At 34.1% G+C, this 25788-nt stretch overlaps 1 protein-coding gene across 4 annotated transcripts in view; it reads right to left on the reverse strand.

Moving 5' to 3' along the window:
* Positions 1-501: 501 nt before the first annotated feature.
* LOC125071506 overlaps positions 502-25788 on the reverse strand; it is a 142147-nt gene continuing 116860 nt past the window's right edge. For 2 of the 4 annotated variants that reach the window (XM_047681787.1, XM_047681788.1), the window contains 12 exons: positions 11520-11652; positions 9361-11013; positions 7514-7831; positions 6951-7286; positions 6237-6401; positions 5103-5168; positions 4333-4793; positions 3644-3764; positions 2768-2887; positions 2456-2547; positions 1950-2104; positions 502-1678 (listed from right to left, as the gene is read on the reverse strand). In XM_047681787.1, coding sequence (XP_047537743.1) covers positions 1491-1678; positions 1950-2104; positions 2456-2547; positions 2768-2887; positions 3644-3764; positions 4333-4793; positions 5103-5168; positions 6237-6401; positions 6951-7286; positions 7514-7831; positions 9361-11013; positions 11520-11652 — 3808 coding nt within the window. In that variant the 3' untranslated portion in view covers positions 502-1490. The remainder of the gene's footprint in view (positions 1679-1949; positions 2105-2455; positions 2548-2767; positions 2888-3643; positions 3765-4332; positions 4794-5102; positions 5169-6236; positions 6402-6950; positions 7287-7513; positions 7832-9360; positions 11014-11519; positions 11653-25788) is intronic. The other 2 variants (XM_047681790.1, XM_047681789.1) reach the window with 2 other exon arrangements.

Consider the following 25788-nt stretch of genomic DNA (forward strand, 5'->3'; position numbering starts at 1 on the left):
ACACACATACACACACACACCGTTATTTTTAAAATCACACTATTGCAGTAAACTACTCGTATGTACTTTAATTTTACTTCCAAAGATAGTTTAGAATATCAATGATTTTTCAACCTCTCCAGTGATACAGCATCAATCCAACGTCAAATGTTTTTTACTTGTGATTGTAATAGATAAGATATGGAATCAGGATTTTCACTACCGGTTTGAATATTTGTGAATATTAAAACTGTAAGGATATTCAAATTAAATACATAATAAAGTTCGTAATATTTTATTGATATACAGTTGTAGCTCACATAGATAATGTACAGGGTGATCGACAATTAACATCGAAATTTAACATAATTATAACGTAAGGAAAAATAATAATTAATCACATTTATATTTATGTTAAAAAACGTAAGAACTTCACAAACAAATAATGTTAGATTAACATACGTATGAAAATCATTAATATACAATAATAAAAACAATAACCATTTTTGGATTAAATGTTCTCTTAACGCTAATGTACTAACTATTAAAGCTAAATTAACACACGCTAACATAAATTAAAAATTATTTACAAAATTATACAAAATTCTATGTATTTAGAATACGTTCCTTTTCATTAGTTACAATTGTTATATTCTTTAACATTAAAGATAAAAACGAATCAAAGGGATTAAGTATTAAGAAGTCACTGCATGGCACAATATAAGTGAAATTCAAAATAATATTCTAAGAAAGAAATCTACAGAAGAAAAGGCTGTCAATTCAATACTTTAAATACACCGTAAACTTGTAGAGATATTCTATGAGGACTCGAAACAAAACTATCGTGAAATATCAGGTTGATAGTAATCATTAAAAAGTATGAAGTACAAACGCGTAGAAATTACGTATCAACGTTATTTTACAGAATAGCTCCGCTGATATTAATCAAAGTTATATAAATACGTCAAATTGTGTTCTCATAACGATTCAAACGAGTGATATTGGTCATCTAAAATTCAAACCCACGTGATAATTTCAGTTACAGTTAAAATATAAAGGTTATGATTTCAAACAGGCGTGCAAATATAATATTCAAATAAGGAACAAGGTATAGGAGTTAGGGGGATTTATTGAAAATCACAAGGACAGTGTCGCAGTCGATGGCTGAAAAAAGTTCCTCGAGGACGCAAAATTTAGTATTTTCGATCAAGAGAAAATATTTTGCGTGCACAAAAAGTACTCTCTCCAGCCCGACCAAAATATAGTACCGAATGAGTCTACGACACGGCCTCGGGGTGGGAGGGCAAACGAAAGCGTGCAATAATGGGCTCAGAGCGCGCTGAGGCCAGAGACGAGTCTCGTGCGCACGCGGGACGTCACACGTGTGCGGAGGGGGATCCGGTGCGGTATCGGGGAGGGATATAAGTTAGGAGGAAACTTTGACGTAACTTTTACAGACTGATTAATATTGAGAATATATAATAATATATTTATCACTTTCCTTCCGGCGGCTACACGCAGGAGTACTTGGAGCCGTCGTCGGAGGAGTAGCAGTGGTGGCAGTGCAGGCGGCGCGCGCGCACGCGCACGTCGGCGCCCGCGCGGCCGTCGCCCAGCGCCGCGCCGCACACCGCGCACGAGAAGCACCACACGTGGTAGCACAGCGACAGCGACTCGATGATCATCGCCGCGCCGCGCCCTGCGCGCCCAGCGAAACTTATTGCTGCGTTCCGCGGTCAGTGGCGCGTTGGTGTTTTAAGGAATGCTTTGTATTTCTGCTAATGTCTGTGGGCGATGGTGCTCGCTCTACATCAGATGGGTCATTTGTCCGTCCAGCTACATATATGATAAAAAAATGATCCCTGTTCGGAAATAATGTCTGTCTCCCGATTTGTGCATTATAGTATCTTCTGCATCATACTGCATTTGGGTATTTTATTGTAGTCCTTATGAGTGTAACCTCTGCTTACCGAGTTCCTCTCCACAGTGTGAGCATTTCCGCCGGCCACTGACGCTCAGCATTTTGTCCTCTCTGGGCTCAGCGGTGCGCGGCATGCCGGCCCTGGGTATCGGCTCTGGTCGCACGCGTCTCTCTTGGGGCACGAGGTGTTGACCGATGATCGGGCTGGAATTTAATGGAATTATTAATTTAATAACGTATATAAATACGAATACATTTATAAAATAGTAAATGATTTGTGAAACTTTCATAGCCTTACCCCATTTACCCCATTTGATATTTAATAGTCTTTTCAGGCTAGTTGCCTGTTTTACTTCGAATCTCCATACAATACAACACAAAGCTAACGGCTAAGGCCACGTATCACTTAATAATTATTGTTCGACGTGTGACCTAGCCCAGTATCACTGAAATTTGTTCAGCGAGTTCCACGCGCAGACGCACAGAGCTTACAAAATTCTATCTACCAAAATCTTTTTATCCAATTTTAAGGATTACAACAGTTACAAAACTCACTTGGCGTGCGAGAGGGGCGCGGGGGGCGGGTCGCGGGGCGCGCGCGCGGCTCGCGGGGCGCGCTGCTCCTGGAGCCTCCTTTGTTCCGCCTCCTGACGAGCAACATTTTATAAGTTAATCAAATTGTTTTCAATTCAGCCTCATTGATTTAGGGTTAATAATCGTAAGGCCATAACTGCCCGGGAGGAGGTGAGATAGCAGAAATCTCTAGCCATTATACAATAGAGCATTGAATTCTGAAAAAAATAAGTAGCTGTCAACTTGATGGTGAGTTAGTAAAAAAACAAAAAAAATATTTTTTGCTGACAGTACCTGTATCAGCCAATGTTGGTTGTAGTTGAAGTTGGCTGGTTTCTGCCTCGGCTTCTGGTTGCGTGTTTGCATCCAATCTGTATTTGAGATCAATTTGGGTGTAGGAGCCGCGCTCAGAGCCTGAAAATAGAGATACAATGATATTATTAAACCGGTTGAGTTTGGTCAATTCTTCTATTTTTACAGATAAAACAATGTTTTAACACATTGTTTTAAATATTGTACAAACGAACTAGCGAGCAGTCCCGACCGCATACGGGTAAAAATAAAAATGTTCCAGAGAACAAAGACAAAATTCCTCCTTAAAATTATTATGACTACAAACCTCTTTAGCGAACGCTTACTTAATAAAATAAATCTACATTCCAAATTTCCGCTTTGTAGGCCGAGTAGTTAAGGGAGTATGTCGATAGTCAAACACTACATATAATATTTTGAATATAGATTGACATCAAATATGACTAAGCATGTTTTTATTCAGATAATCATCCGTATGTGTTCTGTAGTTTGTCTAGTGTAAATATTATCAAAGTGTGCAAATATCGTGAGACTTGCATGACTTGTGGGAATTAAAGAGTATCATATCGGAGTTTACCTGTAGAGCAGTTTAAGCTTCAAGATATTTTATCTATTACTTAAGTATATATAAATTCATATCTGAGAAACTCTTCTGTTACACTGTATACGAATTAATATTATGATTGGAAAGTAAGTTACAAATATACAAGTTTCAAGGGGTACAGAAAATAGCAAACTCCCCCCCCCCCCTCCATTAACAAACGGGTGAAGCCGCGGGGAGGAATTAGTTCAAAACAAACTAGAACAAGATATATCTTACAAATAGTAAAATTTGTATCTGATTTGTAGGTATGTTACCTGTAACGTATGCCTGGTCATGGGGTGGTACTGTCCATTACCGTTGACAGCCTTCTGACGCATCTGAACGGCATTCCGTTCAACATTGACGTACTCCACCGCGGATGGTAATCGACTACTCCTGAAACATGGTGTCAGTTATTTTATTACACAATTATTATCAAAGTATTTTTTCAAAGAGTACAAAACTAAGAGCTCATAAAAGATATAACCTGTTGGCACGTATCTCTTATTGCTACTATTGATAGAGTTAATAATATACAAACAGAAAGTTCAATTTACTCTCTCTTCTCCTACAAAAAACAGCAAACAGTAACAGCCTGCAAATTTCCCACTTCTGGGTTAATGTCTCATCTCCCTTTGAGGAGGTTTGAAGCATATTCCACCACGCTGCTCCCATGCGGGTTGGTGGAGACACATGTAGCAGAATTTCGTTGAAATTAGACATATGCAGGTTTCCTTGCGATGTTTACTTTCACCGCCGAGCACGAGATGAATTAAACACAAATTAAGCACATGAAAATTCGGTATTGGTTGCCTGGGGTTGAGCCCACAATCAGCGGTTAAGATGCACGCGTTCAACCCAACCACAGGGCCATTTCGGCTCTCTTTTCCTAATCTACAGCAGTGTTGAAACAGTAAAAAAAGTATTTGAAGTTTTATCATCAACCATGTCAGTTGTAACTCACCTCATCGTGATTTCCCTTTCAATAGAATCGCGACTCCTTGGTTTTGGGGGAAGAATTGGTTGCGGAGGTCTCATCACATTGGGCACTGGTCTCCGAACCTCAGCGAACTTCGTCTTATCGTTGAACAACAATTTCCGACTTTCTTCCACGCCGAAGTGGCTCTGAATATGTTCTTCGGACACGAATGGTTTTCTCTTCATCTCTTCGTCGATAACTTTTCTCTCAACGACTGGTGGCACGTAGTTCTCGCTGACTAAAAGATTTGGCATCGAGTGTCTGTAGTTCTGATTTTTAGTCTTATTCACTCTGTGAATGATCGGCTTCTCTGGAACTCCCGCCGTTGAAATGTCTTGGACGGACTTTTGTATTATTCTGTTTTGGTCTCTTAGAAGATTCTCGCGTTGTCTTTTAAGCTCTTCTTGTTCTAATTGGAGTAGTTCTCGTTCGAATCGCAGTACCTCCTATTGGATTTGATTTGATTTAAATCATATTCTTTAGTTAGTCATTTAATTAGTGTGAGTTTAGTGCAAAGATTAAGCTCGCGTGCATTTAATTTTTTAATTTAATAATGAAAATTTTATTATTAGTTACTAACAATTTTCGGTTTAAAGATAAATAGTGATCGATATGACTTACCTTTATGTATGAATGTCTTTGAAGTTTAACAATATGATTAGCATTAAAACAGTTTTAGCGTTGTCTACTGTAGTAGGAATAAACCGAAAATTGTTTATTAAAAATTATTGTTTAGTGTAAAATGTGTCAGTCACCTTCGTATGAGCATCGTCAAAGAGCCCGTCAGGCCAATCCTCGTTAGTGCGAGACATTTGAGCCGCCTGGAAATTTACAGCCCCGCGGCCATCTTATGTTATTTACACACGACAAAATGGTTCATGATTTTTTTGTGAAACTATTACATCATTTATTAAATTCAAATAGTATACAAATATAATAGTTTCGATTTAACATAATGTTTGATATAATGTATGACAGTTATAGGAAAAGATAAAAACAATTTTTAAAAATAGCAACACTCATATTAAACGTAAAGAAGAAAAAAAATATAACAATATATACGCAAAACGTGCATCGTGCTAAACAAGCAGCTAACTACAAAGAGGTTCGATCAGCGTTTAAATGAAAGGCAGAATATATATTGAAATAAATAATATTTATTTTAGCATAAAATACATAACGATTCAAACTAAACAAATCTAATATATAATTCTTATATAAAACCATCGCGGAAATTTCTTTGATTGTGCGTAAAGTACAATACAAGCATTATGAAGCTGTGGTTATAGTCGCTTTACTTGATGTAATTTGTATTATACCAGAACCGAGAAAGGTGATATTCGTAGAACAGGGTTCAAAGTATCATGAATTTTTCTGTCCCTGTCTTCCGAATGTACAATTTACTTGATGAACCATAGTTATAGTTATAGTTATCCCTTAACCGTTTTTACAACCAAAACCGTTTTAAGAGGTTACTTTTTTTTTTAATTTTAACATTTATATAACAATATGAAATAAAGATTATACAACTTACAGGTGATCAATTAAACTTACGTAGAAACAATTTAATTATCTTATCAAAAATAAAGTATATTTTTATAAATAATTATGAATCAAAATCAATGATTTCGTGGGTCGATTATATTTACGATTTTACACCCATAACGACAAAACAAAAAAAAAAAAACTAAATATAATCTTTGATATTTACACAAAAATGCTGGACTAACAAAAATTTCTCTTCAATTATACGACGAAAGAAATTAAAGTAGCACGAGGCATCTTATATAATATTAAAGCCATTCCAACTACTTCTAGAAGAGTTCTACTCAAAACTACAAGATCGTGTGAAGGTTTACGGAGCAATCGTCTCAATTTTCGGACCTTACCTGTTGCTGTTGTAATTTTTTGTCCAAATGATCTATTTTGTTCTCATTCGATTCACCGTTCTCAGTCAAGCCTGTCAGTTTCGTTGTTAGAGCTTTCGAGAACACTTCAGAATTTCTTTTGGTGGCTTCTTCTTCGTCTGACGTTACCGTTATTTGAGTGTAAGGCTAAAAAATAACAAAATTAGTTATTAACATCAATTTTATATATATAATTGTATCATACAAGTCGTAAAAAGTCTCAAAAAAATATACAGTTTTATTCAATTCTTGGTCGGTTAAAATTATCTAATGTTATGAATCATAATTTGAACTTCAAGTATTAAAAGTACTGAAATACATTTAACAAAAACTTAAGCGACTTTAAAAGTATTCTTGGAAGTACTTCAAATGAAAAATATAACAATATCTAATATCAGTGACATTCAGATGGGACCACCTTGTAGAACTGAACCCAGTGCAAAAAGTATCGTAAAAATCCGATACTTAATATAAATTGTCATCAAAAAACACGCATAAAAATATACAGGCGCATTGAGAATGAAACGAGGTATCCCTAAAAGTGTAGCCGTGAGATTCTGGCAGAGGAAAACCGCTCCATTTCAACTGGGTGGATATTTATAGCCGACTAAAAGTAGTCTTATTTTTTAGTTGATCAGTTATCATCAATGCAATTTTAAAACATAAAATAATTAGAATCGGTAAAGCAGTATATACCTCGCTATTCTGTCTACTGTGAGGGTTAGATGTTTCTGGGGAAGATTGTCCTTTGTACCAGGCTTCAGCTGACGGACCTCTATCTATATCCACTCCTGAATCTCGACTGTCTCTTAGCTTGGCGTCCATATCATGGGATAACGTCTTTTTGTAGAGAAGTTTCTCGATCTTGGTCTCCTCTTGTAGAAACGAGGTGATGTCAGGTCGCGGAGCTAGTTTCAGATCGACGTCCAAGTAGCTATCGTCTACTTGTCCCTCAATTCCTAGGAAACTAGTGCGTTTGTTTCGGATCTCTTTCTTGATACGACGTGCTGAGCTTGTATGTTTGAAATTGCCCTAAAATAACAGTTATTGCGTAATTCTTTTACCTAAAAAATAATTTACAAATCCAAGGCTCCAATAATTGTAAATTTATTTAATATATTATCCATAATGATAGCATTATAATAACTTTCTTTTGAGTTTTAAATGTTTTCTTAAAATTCAGTTGTGTTTTTTGTAACATAAAATATCTGAAACGCTGATTATAAACCTGGAAAAAAGGTAGTAAATAGCACACTTACATTTCCAAGCAGTTCATCTTCAGGACTATCATCCATTGGTGGCGGAGGAGGCTTTTCTTTTGGTGGTTCTAAAGCATTTGTGGGCAGATCTAGTGGGAACGCTCCAACATCAACAATACCATTTTGATTAAATATATCAATATTTTCATACAACGGTGTCACAGACACTTTCTTCTCGATATCAAAATCAAGTAAATTATCAACTTTATCAACATTTCCCTCTGCGTAGTCTCCGTTATATTTGTTATCATCCATTGTAACGTTGACACTTTCCTCCGAATCCAATTCTTGGAACGCTAGTTCTAAAGCGTCAATGACCTGAAGTTTTGGAAAATAATTATATTAAAACGAATTATTTTAAATGATAAAATCACTTGCTTCGAAATCAACAAAAGAAGCTTTAAAGAAAAATTGACAAAATCATAAAACTGAAACCTTGTAAACGAATAATAGTTAAATAATAATTAACTAGAACGAGGCATATAAGATAAAATAAGTACATGCGTATAATACAAATGACACAGATTAGCAAAATATGCGGCGAAAATGCGTGTTAGATACGAAGCGCAACACTACACACAGTATGTCTTACCTTGCATTAACCCATCACCATAAGCCGAAGAAAGATCCTAACGAAAAACCTTCAATACAATAGAAACTTGATTAAATCGAGCAATAGAAATATGCCTACTTAGGACACTATCTATCGCTTTACTGAGCTATAATCATAAGATAGAGGCCAGTTTGCTTTAGATAGGAGCTCTTCAGATAACAGCATTGTTTTTAGTTTTTATCATACCTCATATTTCATTAACAAACACACTGTATTTTTCCTACTTACTCAAAACTACCGTCCTTATCATAGTTATGATCGCTCGTAATGAATGGCGTGTTGATGAGGATACATGAATATAAAATACATAAATAAAACCCATATATAACAGTTTAACATATATTTCGGTAATGAATTTACAAATATCACGTACAGAAAAAAAAATATTCTAAGATGCTATGAGTAAAATGGGGTCTACATCGGAACTTAATTATCTAGAAAAAAATGATATAATGATACGGGCACTACGTTTTACAAACCCTGTATAAATCTAGGCACTACGAATGATCACTGATGTCCGTCGATGAAACGGACAGTCTGGTGCACTAGAAATGTAATTCTCATTTAGCACACGGATTTTTAGACACAATGTAACTACTATTTATTGATTAATGAGTTCAGTACTGTTACGTGACCTATTGCATTAGTTTAGGGATTTATGAGGACCTTTATAAGACAAACAGAAGACCGTCATATCGACTTGGAAATAAAGAGATCATAAAATTTCTAGAAAATTATACCCATAACTGATATTCTCATCTATCTTGCATACTAAATGCAATACATGAAAATGCGTATGGGAGAAGAAATTTTGATATAATATACCTTTATTAGGCCTTTAATTGCTTGCGTTATTACCTTTATTATTACTAGAAGTGGTTACAGTTTTAACAGTTGTTACTTTATTATTTATAAAAAGTATTGTTTTTCGTCTGTTTGGTTCTAGACACCGTTTGGTTCTTTTTTGCCAAAATGGATTAGAATCTTGCGAGTTACTTACCGCTACTTCGTCTTCGGGACTGGAAATCGGGTTTTCAAGTGGTATATGAATGTGAGATGAATCACAATTGATTTGAGCCTCAGAGGCCACGTTACATGAATTGTCAGACGATGTTAAGTTATCTACGTAATTATGAAGCGAGTTATCGCTAGATGCTCTTATGTTAGTTTTAAGCGGTTTAATGGAATTCTTTGGTGAAATGTTAGTAGTAGTTGTAATATTAGAGACAGTTACCATTGGCATGCTTTTGTTGTTAGTAGAGTCATTGGAATATATTTTTTTAGTATTAGAACTGTTCCCAGCACCAGTGCTTAGATTGTTGCAAATTTCATTCAAGTTCAAATGAATAGTCATCTTCCCCTCAAATACAACCGTGTCGCCTTCCGATGTAGTTGACAGGGGTTCATTGAGACTTACACTGGAATCTTGGTTATCCAAACTCTTCAATGTGTCTTCATCTTCTTTGTCCATCTGAATTTCTGTCACTTCATCAGTGACACTAAAGTCTTCTGGCTGAGAAACTGCTTGAACGTAATTACTAGCACTATCACTGTCAGCCTTACTCTCTTGTTCATCCATTTCTTGGATGCTAATATCTTCTATTGTTCTTTGATTAGCTTCAAAGTTTATTTCCATGGGTTCTTCAATCTTAGTAGGCATTAGAGTCATGGCACCATCTTCGTTTGAAGAGTCATATTCAGATACTTCAGCCATAGGTTCTCCAATAGGAGAAGCTACTTGAGTCAAATCAGCAATATCGTCTGCTGGTGCACAAGAGTCTCTAGCGGTATGGATACCACTATCTTCAGTTTCTATGTCACTCTGAACAGTGTTATTTTGCATTTCAGCGCAATCAAAATCTTCAAGACTCTGAACTCTCTCGAATGAATTAGGAGAAGATTGACCATTTATGTCTAAGCTATCGAGGGAGCGACAGAAACTTTGCATTTGATTTTCAATTCCCGATAAGCTCATTTTGAGCGAACTGTCAGACAAATTTTCTTTATGGTCATTGTTATCACGATCTTCTTTTATTTTATTATTAATTGCTTCTTCGATTGCTATTTTTGGTATTTCCTTATTTTTTGCTGCATCAAGACATGACAGACGTTCTTTAAGGCTCATAGAGACTTCTTTCACTTCAGTTTTTGTCACTTTGATTTCCTCTTCCGACGTTTGTGATTTAAGACTTGATAAACGTTCTTTAAGCGACCGGGTATTGCTGAGGTCACCATTAGACATTCTTTTTGTTTTGTCTAGGTCTACGGGCGTAGATTTTACTTTTTCAAGTGAAGACAACCTGTCCTTTAGTGGTTTTACTTCGACAGGTAACTTACTTAAATCACTTGTTGACTTCTGAATTTGCATTTCTTCATTAAACTTTTCTAAGCTCGATAGCCTTTCTTTTATCGACTTCTTATTTGCCATATCAGGTAATTTTGGTTTTGTTATTTGTGGTTCTTGAGAATTTTCTCGTTCAAACTGTTCTCTTCGTTGATGTATGTTCACTTTAGGTAAATCCTTCTTGTTGTTATTCTTAAGATCGTTTGCTCTCTCTTGCTGAAAAGAAGACATTTTTTCTTCAATTTTGTTGCTTATTGACGTTCTGATTCTGTTGATGTCACCGTTTGATTTATCTGGTGATTTTTCTTTTAAATTATTATTAACAGCTGTTTTGGCAATGTTGCTATTTGCTTGTGAAATTATTCTCGACTTATATCCCTCTATAGCGCCTTCGTACGTGTACTCCTCGGGCTCGGGAGAACTGATGGTCGTTGTCGTACAAGTGTCGTATTCGTTGGCACTGGAGCCCAGTTTGCGATTGTTATCACAATTGGATATATTTTCCATATCTGAATGATTTTTTTCAAGATCCATACCGTCACTCTGTAAGCAAGCAATATTTTTTGTTAAATTATTTGCCAAAATGTGTAAAATGCAAAACTATAAATGTGACAACTTTTTTAGAATCTTACAACATTTAATATTGATAAGGACATCGAAGGTAATAAATACTAGACAGGACTTCTAGCATTAGCAGCCTGTAAATTTTCCCACTGCTGGGCTAAAGGCCTCCTCTCCCTTTTGAGGAGAAGGTTTGGAGCATATTCCACCACGCTGCTCCAATGCGGGTTGGCAGAATACACATGTGGCAGAATTTCGTTGAAATTAGACACATGCAGGTTTCCTCACGATGTTTTACTTCACCGCCGAGCACGAGATGAATTATAAACACAAATTAAGCACATGAAAATTCAGTAGTGCCTGCCTGGGTTTGAACCCGAAATCATCGGTTAAAATGCACGCGTTCTAACCACTGGGCCATCTCGGCTCTCTCTAACCACTGGGACTTCTAATCAAATGTTTTTTATTAAATCTATATAGTTACTCACGGCTAAGCTGTGCGTATCGCAGTCCTCGCTGAGGCTACTCTTGGTGCTAGAAGTGCCGATTCCCAAGTCGCTCAGGTCATTGCCATCATCTTCTGTATATAATGCTAGTGGATTTCTCCTTCTCCGGCCAGCTCTGTAACCAAAACATATACAATCATATAGTAGACATATTTGTGTTTTATTTTACAAATATTCCAGGCCTTGAAAGATTAATATTAACAAGTGAAACTAATTGTTAAAATGTGGAAACTAAGTGCTCCACCATGTTATGTAGTCTAAATCGTTCATTAATAAATTGATTATCAAACGCAAAAGATTTAAATTGAACTACTAAGGCCTGTTATTAGGGCGCATCGAACAAACACTTCAGCTCTATACTATTAGCACAGATATAATTAAACTATTCCTCGCCATCATTTATTACACCTTTTATGGCATTGTAAGGGTACGCTAACGGGTACAAAACATTAAATTCCCAAGAATTCAGTCATTATGCTGTATTGTTCCTTTAATTATATTGTTAAAGGCCACATCACGTCGGCTTTTGAACAAAGAAATGTACGTAACGATTTCCTAGTCTATCAGAGCGAGATTTCCTTTAAGGGCTCGGCCGGCCTCGGTGCAATGCATTATTGATAGATTGCAAGCTGTGATTGTTTCTGAAATCTTTACGTTTACACAACGCTGTCGTTTTCTTATGTCCTAAGTTCTCATGTCTCCTAGAAATGAGAAATGTGAACGTACCGAGAAATAAATATAAATAATTTTAACATTTGAAATGCTCTATCTAAAATTTATGTGTGGATTTATAAATTGCGCCTCGAAGCAAAACTAATCGATTCTTGAATGTCACAACCGGAAAACTATTCTAATAAATGAGGAATTTTTTTTGTAATGTCTAACCGTAATATATAAAACTACTAAGCCAATACACATAAAATTGACGTTTCGGAGGTTTTAGAATTGAATATTTTTATATAAATAGCTGCGCTTCGTACTATTTACGTGACAAGCGAGAATGTCATGTTTCCGTTAGTGAAATATCAGACTATTGACATCAGTTAATTGCCTGTTCCTCAAATAGTTTTGGCGCGTTCGTTTTCAATTAAAAATAACTACTGATTGTGTCACGATCACGTCATTTACCTAAAAGTCTTGCACCTATGTTTGTCTGTTAGTCACGCGTGACGTCATAAACGATGTAATTATAGGCGAGGAATATTGTTCCTAGATAACTGTGCGTAATCAGCGGGGAATTCAAGCAACGGATGTTTTTACTCGAGTTGAAATAAGCGAAGATGTTTTATAGGTAGGTCTAATGTAATCTAATATAAAACAAAATAAGTTTAAGCTGACTGACTGTTTCGTTGGTCTCATAGTTAGCATATAAAACTTTTCGCAATTATCGTTCATAGAGGAGTACCCGCAAGCACGATTGTGTGGCGGGCCTAATCATCCGTAGCCGTCGGTTATCGACTATGATCGCGGCGATACGTGAGTTATCGGAGTTTCGGGCAACATGACTACAGACGATCATCGCTGATTGTGAAGAGCCATAAGGCTGCAGGTCCCGAAATCCTGGGGTCAAACCTCGGGTTCGACTAGCAAGTTATGGTGGCTTTTTATCAGAGTAAGGGAATATAAGTGCATTTGAGTTCTGCGCATTAGCTATTCGCCCTTACGAGTGACCACCGTGGCCAGGATCGATCAGAACACTATCACATCAAATATAAAAAAAACTCAAGTCGAAGTCAAGGTTTAAAGTGCTTTTCAATATCAATTTGAATATTTTAATTTTGAATATTTTAAGCGATATATTGTTAATTAATTTATATATAAATTACAATTTTGCTGTCCGAACGACCGAACTTCCTATTTATATATTTAGAAATATATTATCGATAAATATTTTCGCTTTCGATATTGGTTCCTAAATACTTGCAACTGAATAAATTAATATAAGGGAGAGGATACACTTGTGAAAGTACTATTGAAATATTAATCGAATCTTTATTAAAAATGTGGTATAAACTTTAATCAGGGATATAATAATAAATGTATGTATATAGTTTGGTAAAATTTCATTACGTTTACTTTAAAAAGACTATTATCAATTAACAAAACAAGAATACTAATCGTCACTACTTTTATAAGGGACTAGGTCATTGACATCGCAATAATAATAATAGTCACTTTGATACTGACTATAACATAAACTAGTATTGTTACAGACAAAGTATTGTAACCGCAAGTGTGGTCACGGCATTACAGATTTATATAACAGATTAAAAAAACCAGCTCGACTTGTATTTTCAAGGCGAATGTCAATCTGTCCAGCGGACACTTTCCGGTGATAAATCTATATTAAATCATTGTCAACTGCTAATTTATGATTTTTAATATTAATTTTTTACTGCCTCGAAAGAAAGTTATTTGAATCAACAACATGTAATAGACGCTGATTTAATTGTAATTAATTAATTTTATAATTTGTTTTGCTATCCGTATCTCCTACAAACTTTTTTTTTATATTAGATGTTATATATGTATATTTAAATATTTATTTGGAATAATAAACATTATCCGTGTATATATTGTGTAAAAAATACAATTTATTGCTAGTAATTTTATATGTAGAGTAGCCTCTTAGATCCCCTCACCTTTAGAAAAGGAGGATCTAAATTCACCACGCTGCTCTAATGTGAATTGGTGGACACAAATTTTTGAAATCCAACTCATATCCCGCCCAATATGAAACTAATAAGTATATCAACAGTAATTACCATGTCAAAGCTTATATTATTAGACAACAATTTATTAAGAATACAAAAATGTTCACACGGGGTATAAAGTCAACACTTGTTCACAAATGCCCGGGTCAGATTCTGACATCGCCATGTCATGTGACTCGAGGTCATTACATCGACATCGCACGTTCACATACATCATCCACTTTAATTCGACGAAGTATTTAGTATATGAAACTAATTTTCGTTTTCGTTTACAATCTATCGTGTGCCTATTTTTGGACCAGTTGACACTTATAGACGTCATAATTTTTGGCTATTGGGTCTAGCGTACTGTACCTTAAAGTGTCAAATAAAACAGATTTTATCAGACTACCGAGATATTAGTGTCACACCGAAAAATAAAGTGACAATTATTGTAATCAGTATATATTATGAGATTAAAAATGGTTATTTATTAAAGAAAGTTGAAAATAATAATTGATTTATTCAAAATTCCATAAACAAAAATGAATTTTTTTAAATTAGCTATTTAAATATGGAATTTTATATTTGATATTTTTCAACAAATATGTACTAGAATTAAAAAAAAAAACAACTTTTACTGGGTTCCTTAACCTCTAGTAAATAATATAAAATGGATTTTAAAAACTAGTCAAATAGCCTATTGCGCGCGGTTTCTTTAATTTCCAACCGTTTCGATTTAATTGTTAGAATTATTACAAATGTAATTATGTTAGTGATTGTGTTCGACAATAGCCTGCTTTTTGTACACGTGTCATTGTTTAGAAGTACATAGTTTCTTAACCAATTAATGGAATTATCAATAAAATTAAAACGAAACAGAAATAAATATACTTTAATGACACTTTAATATATTAATATATGTATAATTAATAGTTTATATTAAAAAAAAAGAAATTGATCTTTGTGTAAAATTTTCAGTGAAAAACAAACGAAGGGTTAATGAAAACAAATAAATTATTAATGGCGGTGTTTTTTATGTCGGTATTATTATTAGTTATATTTTGGTGATTCAGTACCTCGTTGGTCCAGTGGCTTGATATGAGGATCAAACCTTAGATCGGGCCTATAAAGTTAATTTTTCTCTCGAAAAATTCTCAGTAACAGCCTCAGAAAGCACGTAAAGGTATCGGTCCTGCGCCTGATCTCTTTCCGGTCGTGATGGATTTGCCGTCCCATCGGATTTTGAGTGAGGGAAAAGAGAGAGAGAGAGAGAGAGAGAGAGAGAGAGAGAGAGAGAGAGAGAGAGAGAGAGAGAGAGAGAGAGAGCATTTGCGTTCATAGTGCACAGTGTCCTGCGTAGTTGCCTGATCTCCCCCGAGACTGTCCGCTATGAAAGATATCGGCCAAACGACATCAATTAAATTTGGTTATTATATATATATATTTTTTTAAATACAGCCATCGTTACACATATAGCAGCCACTTAGAACTAAACGATTCGTCGAGTATTATCCTCAACATCGAACTGAGTGATAGGCAATTCGTTGCGTCATATTGCTTTGTCATGTTAAACCATACTTATAATAATCATGTATTTTTCCTTGATTATAAATTACCTATTTTTTTTATGTTGCTTTATTTTCATTTGTTTTTATTATGATTTTTAACAAATTATAGATGTATTCCAGCGCGCTACATAGATTAATATATTTTTTTAATAAAATAAACGACAAATACATATAATCTTATTTGTATTTTTAGCTGTATTTAATCTTAGTCATCTCACGCCCACTCATCTTGTAAGCAAGAGCGTCACTCATACGCACCCCGATAAGTTGATAGATGTATGTGCATTGTTTATATGTTTACATTACATGTAGAATTTACTAGCGAATGTGTGTAATTTTAAAATTTACAACAAGATAATTTAACTAACAATAATTTAAAGTAAGATAGTAACATTTAATTTAACTATAAGAGTATTCCGTTATGAACATTATCTGTAGCCATCGTGGTTAACTACAGCACGAGTCAGATGACATGGACTAATATTTCGACGTGTTTTTCTAGATAATGTATAAGTGCTGACTTCCAATTTAGAAACTTACAATTTTTTTTTTACCATCACATTGTTATGAACCCAGGTCCCTCGCATACAGCCTTATGACCGAACCACTATACAAACGAGGCCGTCACAGCCTATTACGAGTGTAAAGAAAAGTGAAAATTTTAAACACGCATCTTGTCGTTCGCGTTTTAACTTTCGCCGTCATACTTTTGGACATTTGAATAGAAAGCCTTGGCGTAACATACACAACAGCACTTATGACGGACGCGATAATTCGTCGTGTATAATGACGCGGACATATTTATTGCGTTTTTTATTTATTACCGTGTAAGTAAGTAATTTGTGTTATGTGTATATGACATTAGTAACAAGGTCGTATTCGGATTAGTCTATGGTCTAACTCTATGTTTCTGTTTAATTAATTTATATTGAACTGCTTGTTACTCTAATAAAATAATTTATTCAACCAAATAATTTTATACATTAAACAAGTTCTATTGGGAGAAGTTTTCCTTATGCAATTAGACGAGCACTCCTCATCATTTACTAGGTGATCGAGTGATTTGTGCCTACCAAGGCAGATATAATACATACAATGGAATAAAATACATCAAATGTTTGTTTATACTGGTAACCCCATATCTTGAACAAAATCTACATCGTTTATCTCCTGGGTCATCTTAGCAGTAACTCTGACATTACCCACAAATGATCTCTAAACGATGTTACATAACCATAACGACCTGTACGAACAGTTTGGCAGACCATACGATCATTGCGCATGCGCAGATCATGTATACAAATACCGTCGCGTCTCGTTTTGTTCTCATGAGACTGTAATTATAGTTGTATAAGATGGAGAATTGTCTCATCGATACGTTTTGTGTATAAATGTGGGTTAATTTGTACGTAAGGCTGATATATAGACGTTATGTAATGTGATGATCATTCGTCTCGGTCTATAATTTATATGAATACATGTTGGTTTGTAGGTCTGTTTGACATTAATACTTCGAAATCGTTTGACCAATTATTATGGAAGAGGGCACAGAGTATGCAGAGAGGATAGTTTTTTTTACTAATATGCCTATTTACCCGTCTTTTTAAGCTTATCAATTTTATCAGGAGTGGAGACGATAATAGTCCAAGGGGTCAGGATCGATCCTGCGACTTTTAACATCGCTAGGCGGCCCGTAGACCGTTGCGCTATTGTCATTAACTGTTATACATTAAAGCGAAATAAAATTTATGACAGTTATTTTGCATTCTTTTTATGAATATGTTCTACAAAACAAAATGACAATCAAAAAATAAATATGATTACATTTTTCATGATGTAGACACGACACCCGCTTAATATTAAGTACCAATTAGCGTCGAGTCCATGACAACAGCGGAGACCAAGCAAAAATTTTTTGTTTAATATGTGTTAAAACAGCAAAGAGTAAGCAATTTTTTTTTGTTTAGTTAGTTATTTAATCTATTGAAATATATAAATATATTGCTATTATACAAAGGCAGTACAACCTCGGTCTTTGCTAGTAAATATAATAAGTATATGAACTGGTGCGTACATATGTACTTAATGATATACCTTAAAGTTATGTAGTTGTAAATTACAAGCAAGTTATATATATATATACTCGAGGAAAATTGCAAAAAACCTAGCCTGGGAATTCAGACGACGTGCTCGCAATTTGAACAGGAATCGAACCTGGATCACGCGCGTGGCTCGTGTATCACGAATCAATTTGGTGCCGAGGGTTGAGGCAATTGCTCCTGAACAAGCCTAATCGTAGTATTACTTTGATAAAACTAACTCCTTTCTCGGGTTTTACTCGCGTTGATATTTTCGTATTTTATAATATACTAGCTAACCGTTCTGACTTCACGTGGGTACGGGTTAGAAAATATATATACAACTAGTAGATTATTATTATTAATAAACTTAAAAAAAAAACTTATGTTTTTATTTGACTAGTAAAGAAATTCTCGGCTTTTCTCTAGTCGAATATTAACCTATATTTTGAAACACTCTGATTTTTTTAATAAAGTTTAAAAGATCTAAGCGTACAGCCATTGTGAAGCGAATTTGTTTCATACAATAATGTAATGTAATGTTATTTACGTACACATATCAAGATTAATATTCATTTAATTATCAGCTAAATACCTTTAAGTTTTACCAACAAGGCACTGTTCGTTTCGCCAATGAAGAAGACACAGATTTTTATGACAGTTTAATATCAAATAAGCACAAGCACAGCTTTATAATATTGGAAAATAATCAATTTTTAATGTTACAATTATGATAATAAGGGTGATAATCGAAAATTCGACTAACGCGTCACTGGGTGACCCTACCTTGAACTATGTATAGCCTTCGAGTTTATTCATGTCATTCGAAAGCGTTATCTAGTTCTTTATTGATATTTGTCGTTTAGAAATCGCATCTCATCGTATCAATCTTTCTTCCATTGGACGGCTTTTAATCAATAATGGTGATTTTGAGTGTTTTATTGAAATTATATGTTAAAGGTGTTTTTCATTCGGTCACGAATTCATTCATTCAAAATACAGCACGATATTCGATGCATTCAATTTTATAGTTGTAGAAAGCGATTAAGTTATCGGGAAATTGATTCTATTTTTTATGATAGTTTCCTCGATCGGAATGAAATTATGCTACAGTAAAAAACATCATTCCGCGTCAACAGGTTTTAATGAAATATTTTCTTGGAAAGTACTTTTGACGTATTTTTTATTAGATCTTTTACATTCATTTACATCCTTAGGATATCAAATCTAACTATACTTTGAAAAACAAATGACGAAAAAAAAAACAAAAACGCTGAACGAATTACTGTAACTGTAATTACGCTGACCGAATTAATCGTTATTTTGTTTTTTATGATATAGGTAGGCGGATGGACCACCTGATGGTAAGTGGTCCACCGCCTAGACATTGGCGTTGTAAGAAATATTAACCTATGATATTATTCCATACATCACCAATGCGCCAAAAATACTGAGTACTGATGTTCGACCTTCGAATATCTGATGAGTAGGTGGTACCTACCCAGACAGGCTTACACAAAGTCTTTCCACCAATTATCGAACATAATGTATTAATATTGTGCGTAAATCACTAAATCCTAAATAAAATTGTACAAAAGTGAGTTTTTTTATTTTAACTACTCAAACAATTATCATAAACTATATGTTAAAACATAAACATAGGGAACCAAACAGCTCCAACAGCTAGCAAACCACACGGACTAACACTTATTATTACTTAATAATAATCAAAATAATAAATCATAATAATAAGTTACAATCGTATGAGTATCAAATAAAATTACATTTATAAATCTAAATATATATTTTATATATATATAAGTATCTATTGAGAGATTGTTAGTTTGTAATTTGTATGCAACGTAATTGAACGATAAATTACTAGAACTGAGATGTGTCCTATTGAGGAATTGAGAACGTATTACGAATCGTACAAGCGTACAATGTGCTCCACGTGACGGACAGCCTCACGACGCTCACGTAAACGCGTTAATTCGTGGATTTTTGCACGAACAGCGCCGCGTGCACATTCTTTTGTAAACATCGGCGCGAGTTACAAGCAGACGTCGGCATTGTGAACTAATTGAATTGGATAACTATTTGGTGGTGGCAGGCACACACCACTACAAATTATTTTTAAATAGTGCCTCAATTATGATTAACATAATTGAAACAGTACATAAATATAAATAATGATGATTACCATTTTAGGTAGAATATAATTTTCTGTCAAAACCATTACACATAATCCGATTCAAATTAATTTATCGAAATGTTACTTAAATTCTTACTTGTACAAACAGAAGTGATAACTATATTAATAAGAATTTAATAAATCATTAAATCCTGCGTCTCGTGACTTACCCCACAGTCCCACACAACACTGACACGACCATTGTTGTACCGACAGCGTTTAATGTTGTAATTTGTCCGCACTGAGAATTTTTACCTCATAATGTATTGTTTGCTTTTTTGTATCCACTCCCTGGGAACTTTTAATAAACACGATATGTGTATACAATATAGATATAGTACTTTTTATCAATCTCAATGGCAACGTTAGATGGTAGGGTCCATTGTGGTCACGCCCGTGCAGGTACCACTAACGAGTATTTTTAATAACAACAAATTAAATGTAAACCAGCATGTTGGTTACCACAAAAAGAACTTGAAGACAAAATTAGGTATAGATATATTAGTTAATAAAGATTTATCTACATTATAAAGCTGAAGAATTTATTTCTTCGCATACATCAATATTAGAAATAATTAGTTCGATTTTTAGAAATATTTCCGCAAGCCTGTTTATTAAAGAAGGCTATATACGAGTTGCGATCCAAAGGACTGGAGCAGTTACAACAAACGTCAATCGATGTGAACGAAATAGCCATGTTCATTAAAAAAAAGCGAACCAAACCACAAGGTAATAATCATAAAGCAATACTAGTTGAATATCATATATTCAATGAAACAGTTTGGTAGACATTTGATATTGAATGTCCGATTTATAATGTAAGTGAAGGTAAAGTTCAAGATGAAGACGAAGATAATAGTTAAAATGATATATTTCCTGTCATTTCCTCTCGCAAAGCGTACGGCTGCAGATCCGGATCAAAAACTAGTAAAATCAATTTAACCAATGACGGAAACAATGTTTTTGCCAACGTAACAATAGAAGCAAGATTTATGATAAACAACCCACCGAACCAGATTTCTCGTTACGATAAACTGAATTCAACCGTGACACGGCTAGCTCCTGTGCTCATAAATATAGAGTCGATAATAGACATTATAAATCATAGCTATAAATAGCTACCTAACTTGCCCGTTTGTCTTGTGGCTAGTTTAAATCGCTATAGATCCCAAGGCCCTGGATTCAATATCTGGGTCAGGGTTTTTTTGACTTAATCCTAAGAAAGCACACAAAGCCTATCCTGATCCTCATTTCTCGTACATCGGCATCAGATAGCAATAAAGAATAATAAAAATCTTAAGAAATGTAATTTATACGATTTAATACATTCTCAATAATAATTACAACTCCACTAGTATGCTTATTCTAAAACTTGTTAATAGAAATTTCGATAAGGCAATTGACCAATGTAGATTATTTATCAGTAAAATTATTTATAAATAAAAAAAATACCTGTCACAGGAAACAGATTTCGATCATTTATGTAAGATTTGTGAAATCGCTATTCAATATGAAAATATTTTTAATATTCGTATTAAATATATGAGCATTCTTTAAATTTTAAAGGTGTTTTGCAAGTTACAATATTGGGTCCGTTTTTCTATTGAAGTCATACATATGACTATACGTAAAAATAGTTTTTTTGGTGATGCTTTTTGGACGGTATTTTTTTTATGGCTTTGGTTGGCGGACGAGCATATGGACCACTTGATGGTAAGTGGTCACCACCGCTGCTGGCGCTGGCGCTGTAAGAAATATTAACCATTCCTTACATCACCTATGCGCCACCAACCTTGGGAACTAAGATGTTATGTCCCTTGTGCCTGTGATTACACTGGCTCACTCACCCTTCTAACCGGAACACAACAAAACAGTGTACTGTTATTTGGCGGTAGAATATCTGATGAGTGGGTGGTACCTACCCAGATGGGCTTGCACAAAGCCCTACCACCAAGTGAATTATAATTATATTATTTACAATTATAATGTATTTAATAAATAAGTCAAAGATGATTTCGATAAATACGTATATTACATTGTTGGTGATATTCTATTATTTTTGATGGCCATAAATATATATTATTATTGCAATTCGACCGTATATCGTATGCATAGTGTCATGGCGTTTTCTAATTTGTGAACGAGATGTCGAATGTGACTCTTTTAAAAGAAGTGTTAGCTTTCAAACCACTACCATATACACAGCTATACAGGAAGCTATGGGAAGAAGCCCGGCTTTTTGTTCTCATGCGCCATGTAGGGTACATTCTGAATATTCAATGAAATTGCAACTTTATTTCTTTGGCTTTAAGAGCTGTTTGTTGATATTATTGCATTACTTCTTATATAGAAGTACTTGTGAATTCTGATTTTTAACATTAAATTGTTTAGTTTATGTCCTTATAAAAGTTTTTTTTTGTGTTTTGAACATTTTACTGCTGGGAAAGCTCAAGTATAATTACATCTGCAGTTAAGCGTACATGTACTAGAGTTTACTTAAGCCAAAACAAATATCCTTAAGATTGAGGACGTGAAATAAAGATCACATTAATTTAGAGCTACGGCTATGATCCTCATGATAGCATTTAAATATTTACTGTAATATGTTGACATAAACATTATATATATTGCATTTTGTTAAGCCTTATAATCTTATCTATAAATGAGCGGACATAGATTTATAAAAGTAGAAGTTTTACTTTACTTTTATTTTTAAATATATAGTCGAATGTCAAATTTGATTCTGACAGAATAGTAATGAACAATGCTATAACTAAAACTAAAACAGAAACATCAGTTAATCAAAATTAAATTTTTCTAATATTAACTTTAATCGTTTAAATATAAAATAAATTCTAAGATATTCGACAGATGTCGCACCGCAATTAAATGTACTTACAACATACATTTAAAATAACCTATTTGTCCTATATGGCTCGAAGTATCCACTTTACTTGATAATTTAAAATCGATATATCTACCGACTTTACGAGAAAGAAAATTAGTTTGTTTTTGCCAATATGAGGAAACATAAAGATTAAGGGCAAGTCAGTAAAGTTACTAACATAATGATTATTAATTAAAAAGACTATTAAACACAAATAAACTGACCCAATTACGACTTTCACAGTAGATTTAAATTAATTACTGTACAATTGATTACTAACAAAACACATTTCTTATACATAGATACGGATATGGCAGACTTTCATTAGAAAGATGTAGATTCTTTATAATATAGGTATGAGGACGAGCAAATAGTCCACCTGATGAGCGCGCGTAGAAAATGGAACTGTTAGATATATTAAACAATCCTAACACCTTGGGAACGAAGATGTTATGTCCCTTGTACTTGTGTTGCTGTTTGGCGGATAAGCAAGTATACCGCTTATATTGAATAAAGATTTTGACTTTGACCTCACAATGTTTTACTACAGCGATTATCACGACATTAATTTAAACAAGGATTTAATGGCTAATTTAAAGCCTTGCGATCGTAAATAGTGACAACGTCACGTCACGTCGTCTATATACGAGACTTCGGTCATCAGAAATGTTAACAAACTTAAATATATTGTTATAGTTACCATAACTATACAATGTAATGAATCTCTGTGACATATTATACACAGCAAGCATATAAATCAAGATATAAAAAGATAAACGACTTAAACAAATACAATAAACGACAATCACTCGCTTGCTTCACTCCTGACAGACATTTAAGTGCATATAACTGTAGTTATGTATTTTGATCTCTTTATTTAGCGATTTAATTATACACTCGGGATTGAGGCAGCCATACTGCCATATTACATAAAACTAGTATGTAACCGGGTCGTGTCAGACAGGTTGACACGCGATACTTGTTAAGTCGCTATGTTGTAATTAAATAGTACCTAGGTCACAGTTGCTAGCTTCTAGGTTAAGAAGTCTAAAACAGTATATGTATTTGGTTAAATATAAAAGTTGCGTTCTGTTTCATGGAACGTTTCGTAACTATATTAAAATTTAAGTAGAGTTTTATAAGCTCTTTTGAAACGGATTTGAAAGGATTATACTTAATGTAGAAAGATCCGGAATGTACATTCTAACGAGAACCAACAATAAACTCTGTAGTTATTCTTTTACAGAATTTCAATTACAATGTTATGTCAATTAAATACAATTACATTTTTGTATACATCCCGTCTGAAAATCCTGAAATAAACATCGATTTCTAGATTATAGTTCAAAAGTATTATACCGGAGTTTTTTTATGATATAGAACGGTCAAATGGGCCACATGATGGTGAGTGGGTCAGTACCGTCTATAGACATTGACTTCATAAGAAATATTAAGCGGTCCTCACATCGACAATGTACTACCAACCATAGAAACTAAGTTGTTAAGTCCCCAATGCCTGTAGGTACACTGGCTCATTAAATCCTTCAAATCGAAACACAACAATACTATTCAGATAATTACTAAATATATTCGTCTTTGTCACTCAAACTGTGATCATGTGTAAGAAAGAGATAAAACATTACGCTAAATAGACATTCATGAATAAATTTGTTGATATCACAGATTAAAACCTAGGAACTCTTTTGATCCGTAATAACTATAATTACAATAAACGTTGATAACTCACTTGGACACCGAGAAAATATACGTGCGTGATAAAAGGAATTAAATCCTTTTAAATGTAAATAGTGCTGTATTTATACGATATTACTTGTATCGATAATTTATAAAATAAGTCAATGTATCGACACGATAACGAGCTTTCTATCCTGCGGTGTTTCCTGTGGTTTTGATTCGTGAGAATAAATTGTTAATTATAAAGGGGAACTGTTATGTATTATTTATACTATTATGTAAAGTGTATGTGTGTTACCGCCAATTCAGACGTTTTAGATTTATTGTGATAAAACTTTCATTTTGTTTGTTTTTAAGTTAATACATAGCTAATACATTATTCAATTACCAGAAATTCAAAGTCGCGTGCATGTAAAATAACTAATTTTAGTTAAGATTTAATATTTTTTTATAACATACAAACACATAAATTAAATATTTTACAAAAATAAACTCGTGTATCGAAACTATTACACTTCACTACGATCTTCTGGAAGATTATTTGTAGTAGATGCCTCGTACTGCCTTTATCGCATAAATCAAATTCTCACACAGGGAACGCTATGAACGCAAAAATGAATGTAATTTTTTATACAGTCGACGTACGTGCTTTCGTAGTTTGTAAGAAAAAACTGACTCACCACACAATACGTCCGTTAAATGTCAAGTTGATTTTAATAATTAAAACACTTAAAGGATACGTATCAAAATAGCGCAGAAAATCGGTTTTCAAGATTTCACGACTGACAATGAGGTATGTACTAAGTCAACTTGAAACCATAGCGCGTATCTTAGTTTTTCTATGAATTGTATTAGGTATTGAATTTAATAAATATAAACTTAAGTTCGAATGGTGACGTGTCTAGTATCATGATTATGAGATAAATCTGCACCATATCGACCAATAGATCGTAATCCGCAGGCTTCTGGAACGCACGTTGAATTCATTTCGACGCTGTGCAAGTGTAAAACGGATTTCCTTTTTAATACATAACTAGGGACTCACCCTGGCTTCCACTACCCTGTAGCACTCAGGAATAATGTAGCTTTCTAACGGTTCATATTTTTTTAGAATTTTTTTAGAATCATATTTT

This window comes from Vanessa atalanta, chromosome 19 (genome assembly GCF_905147765.1).
Source record: "Vanessa atalanta chromosome 19, ilVanAtal1.2, whole genome shotgun sequence".
NCBI lineage: Eukaryota > Metazoa > Arthropoda > Insecta > Lepidoptera > Nymphalidae > Vanessa > Vanessa atalanta.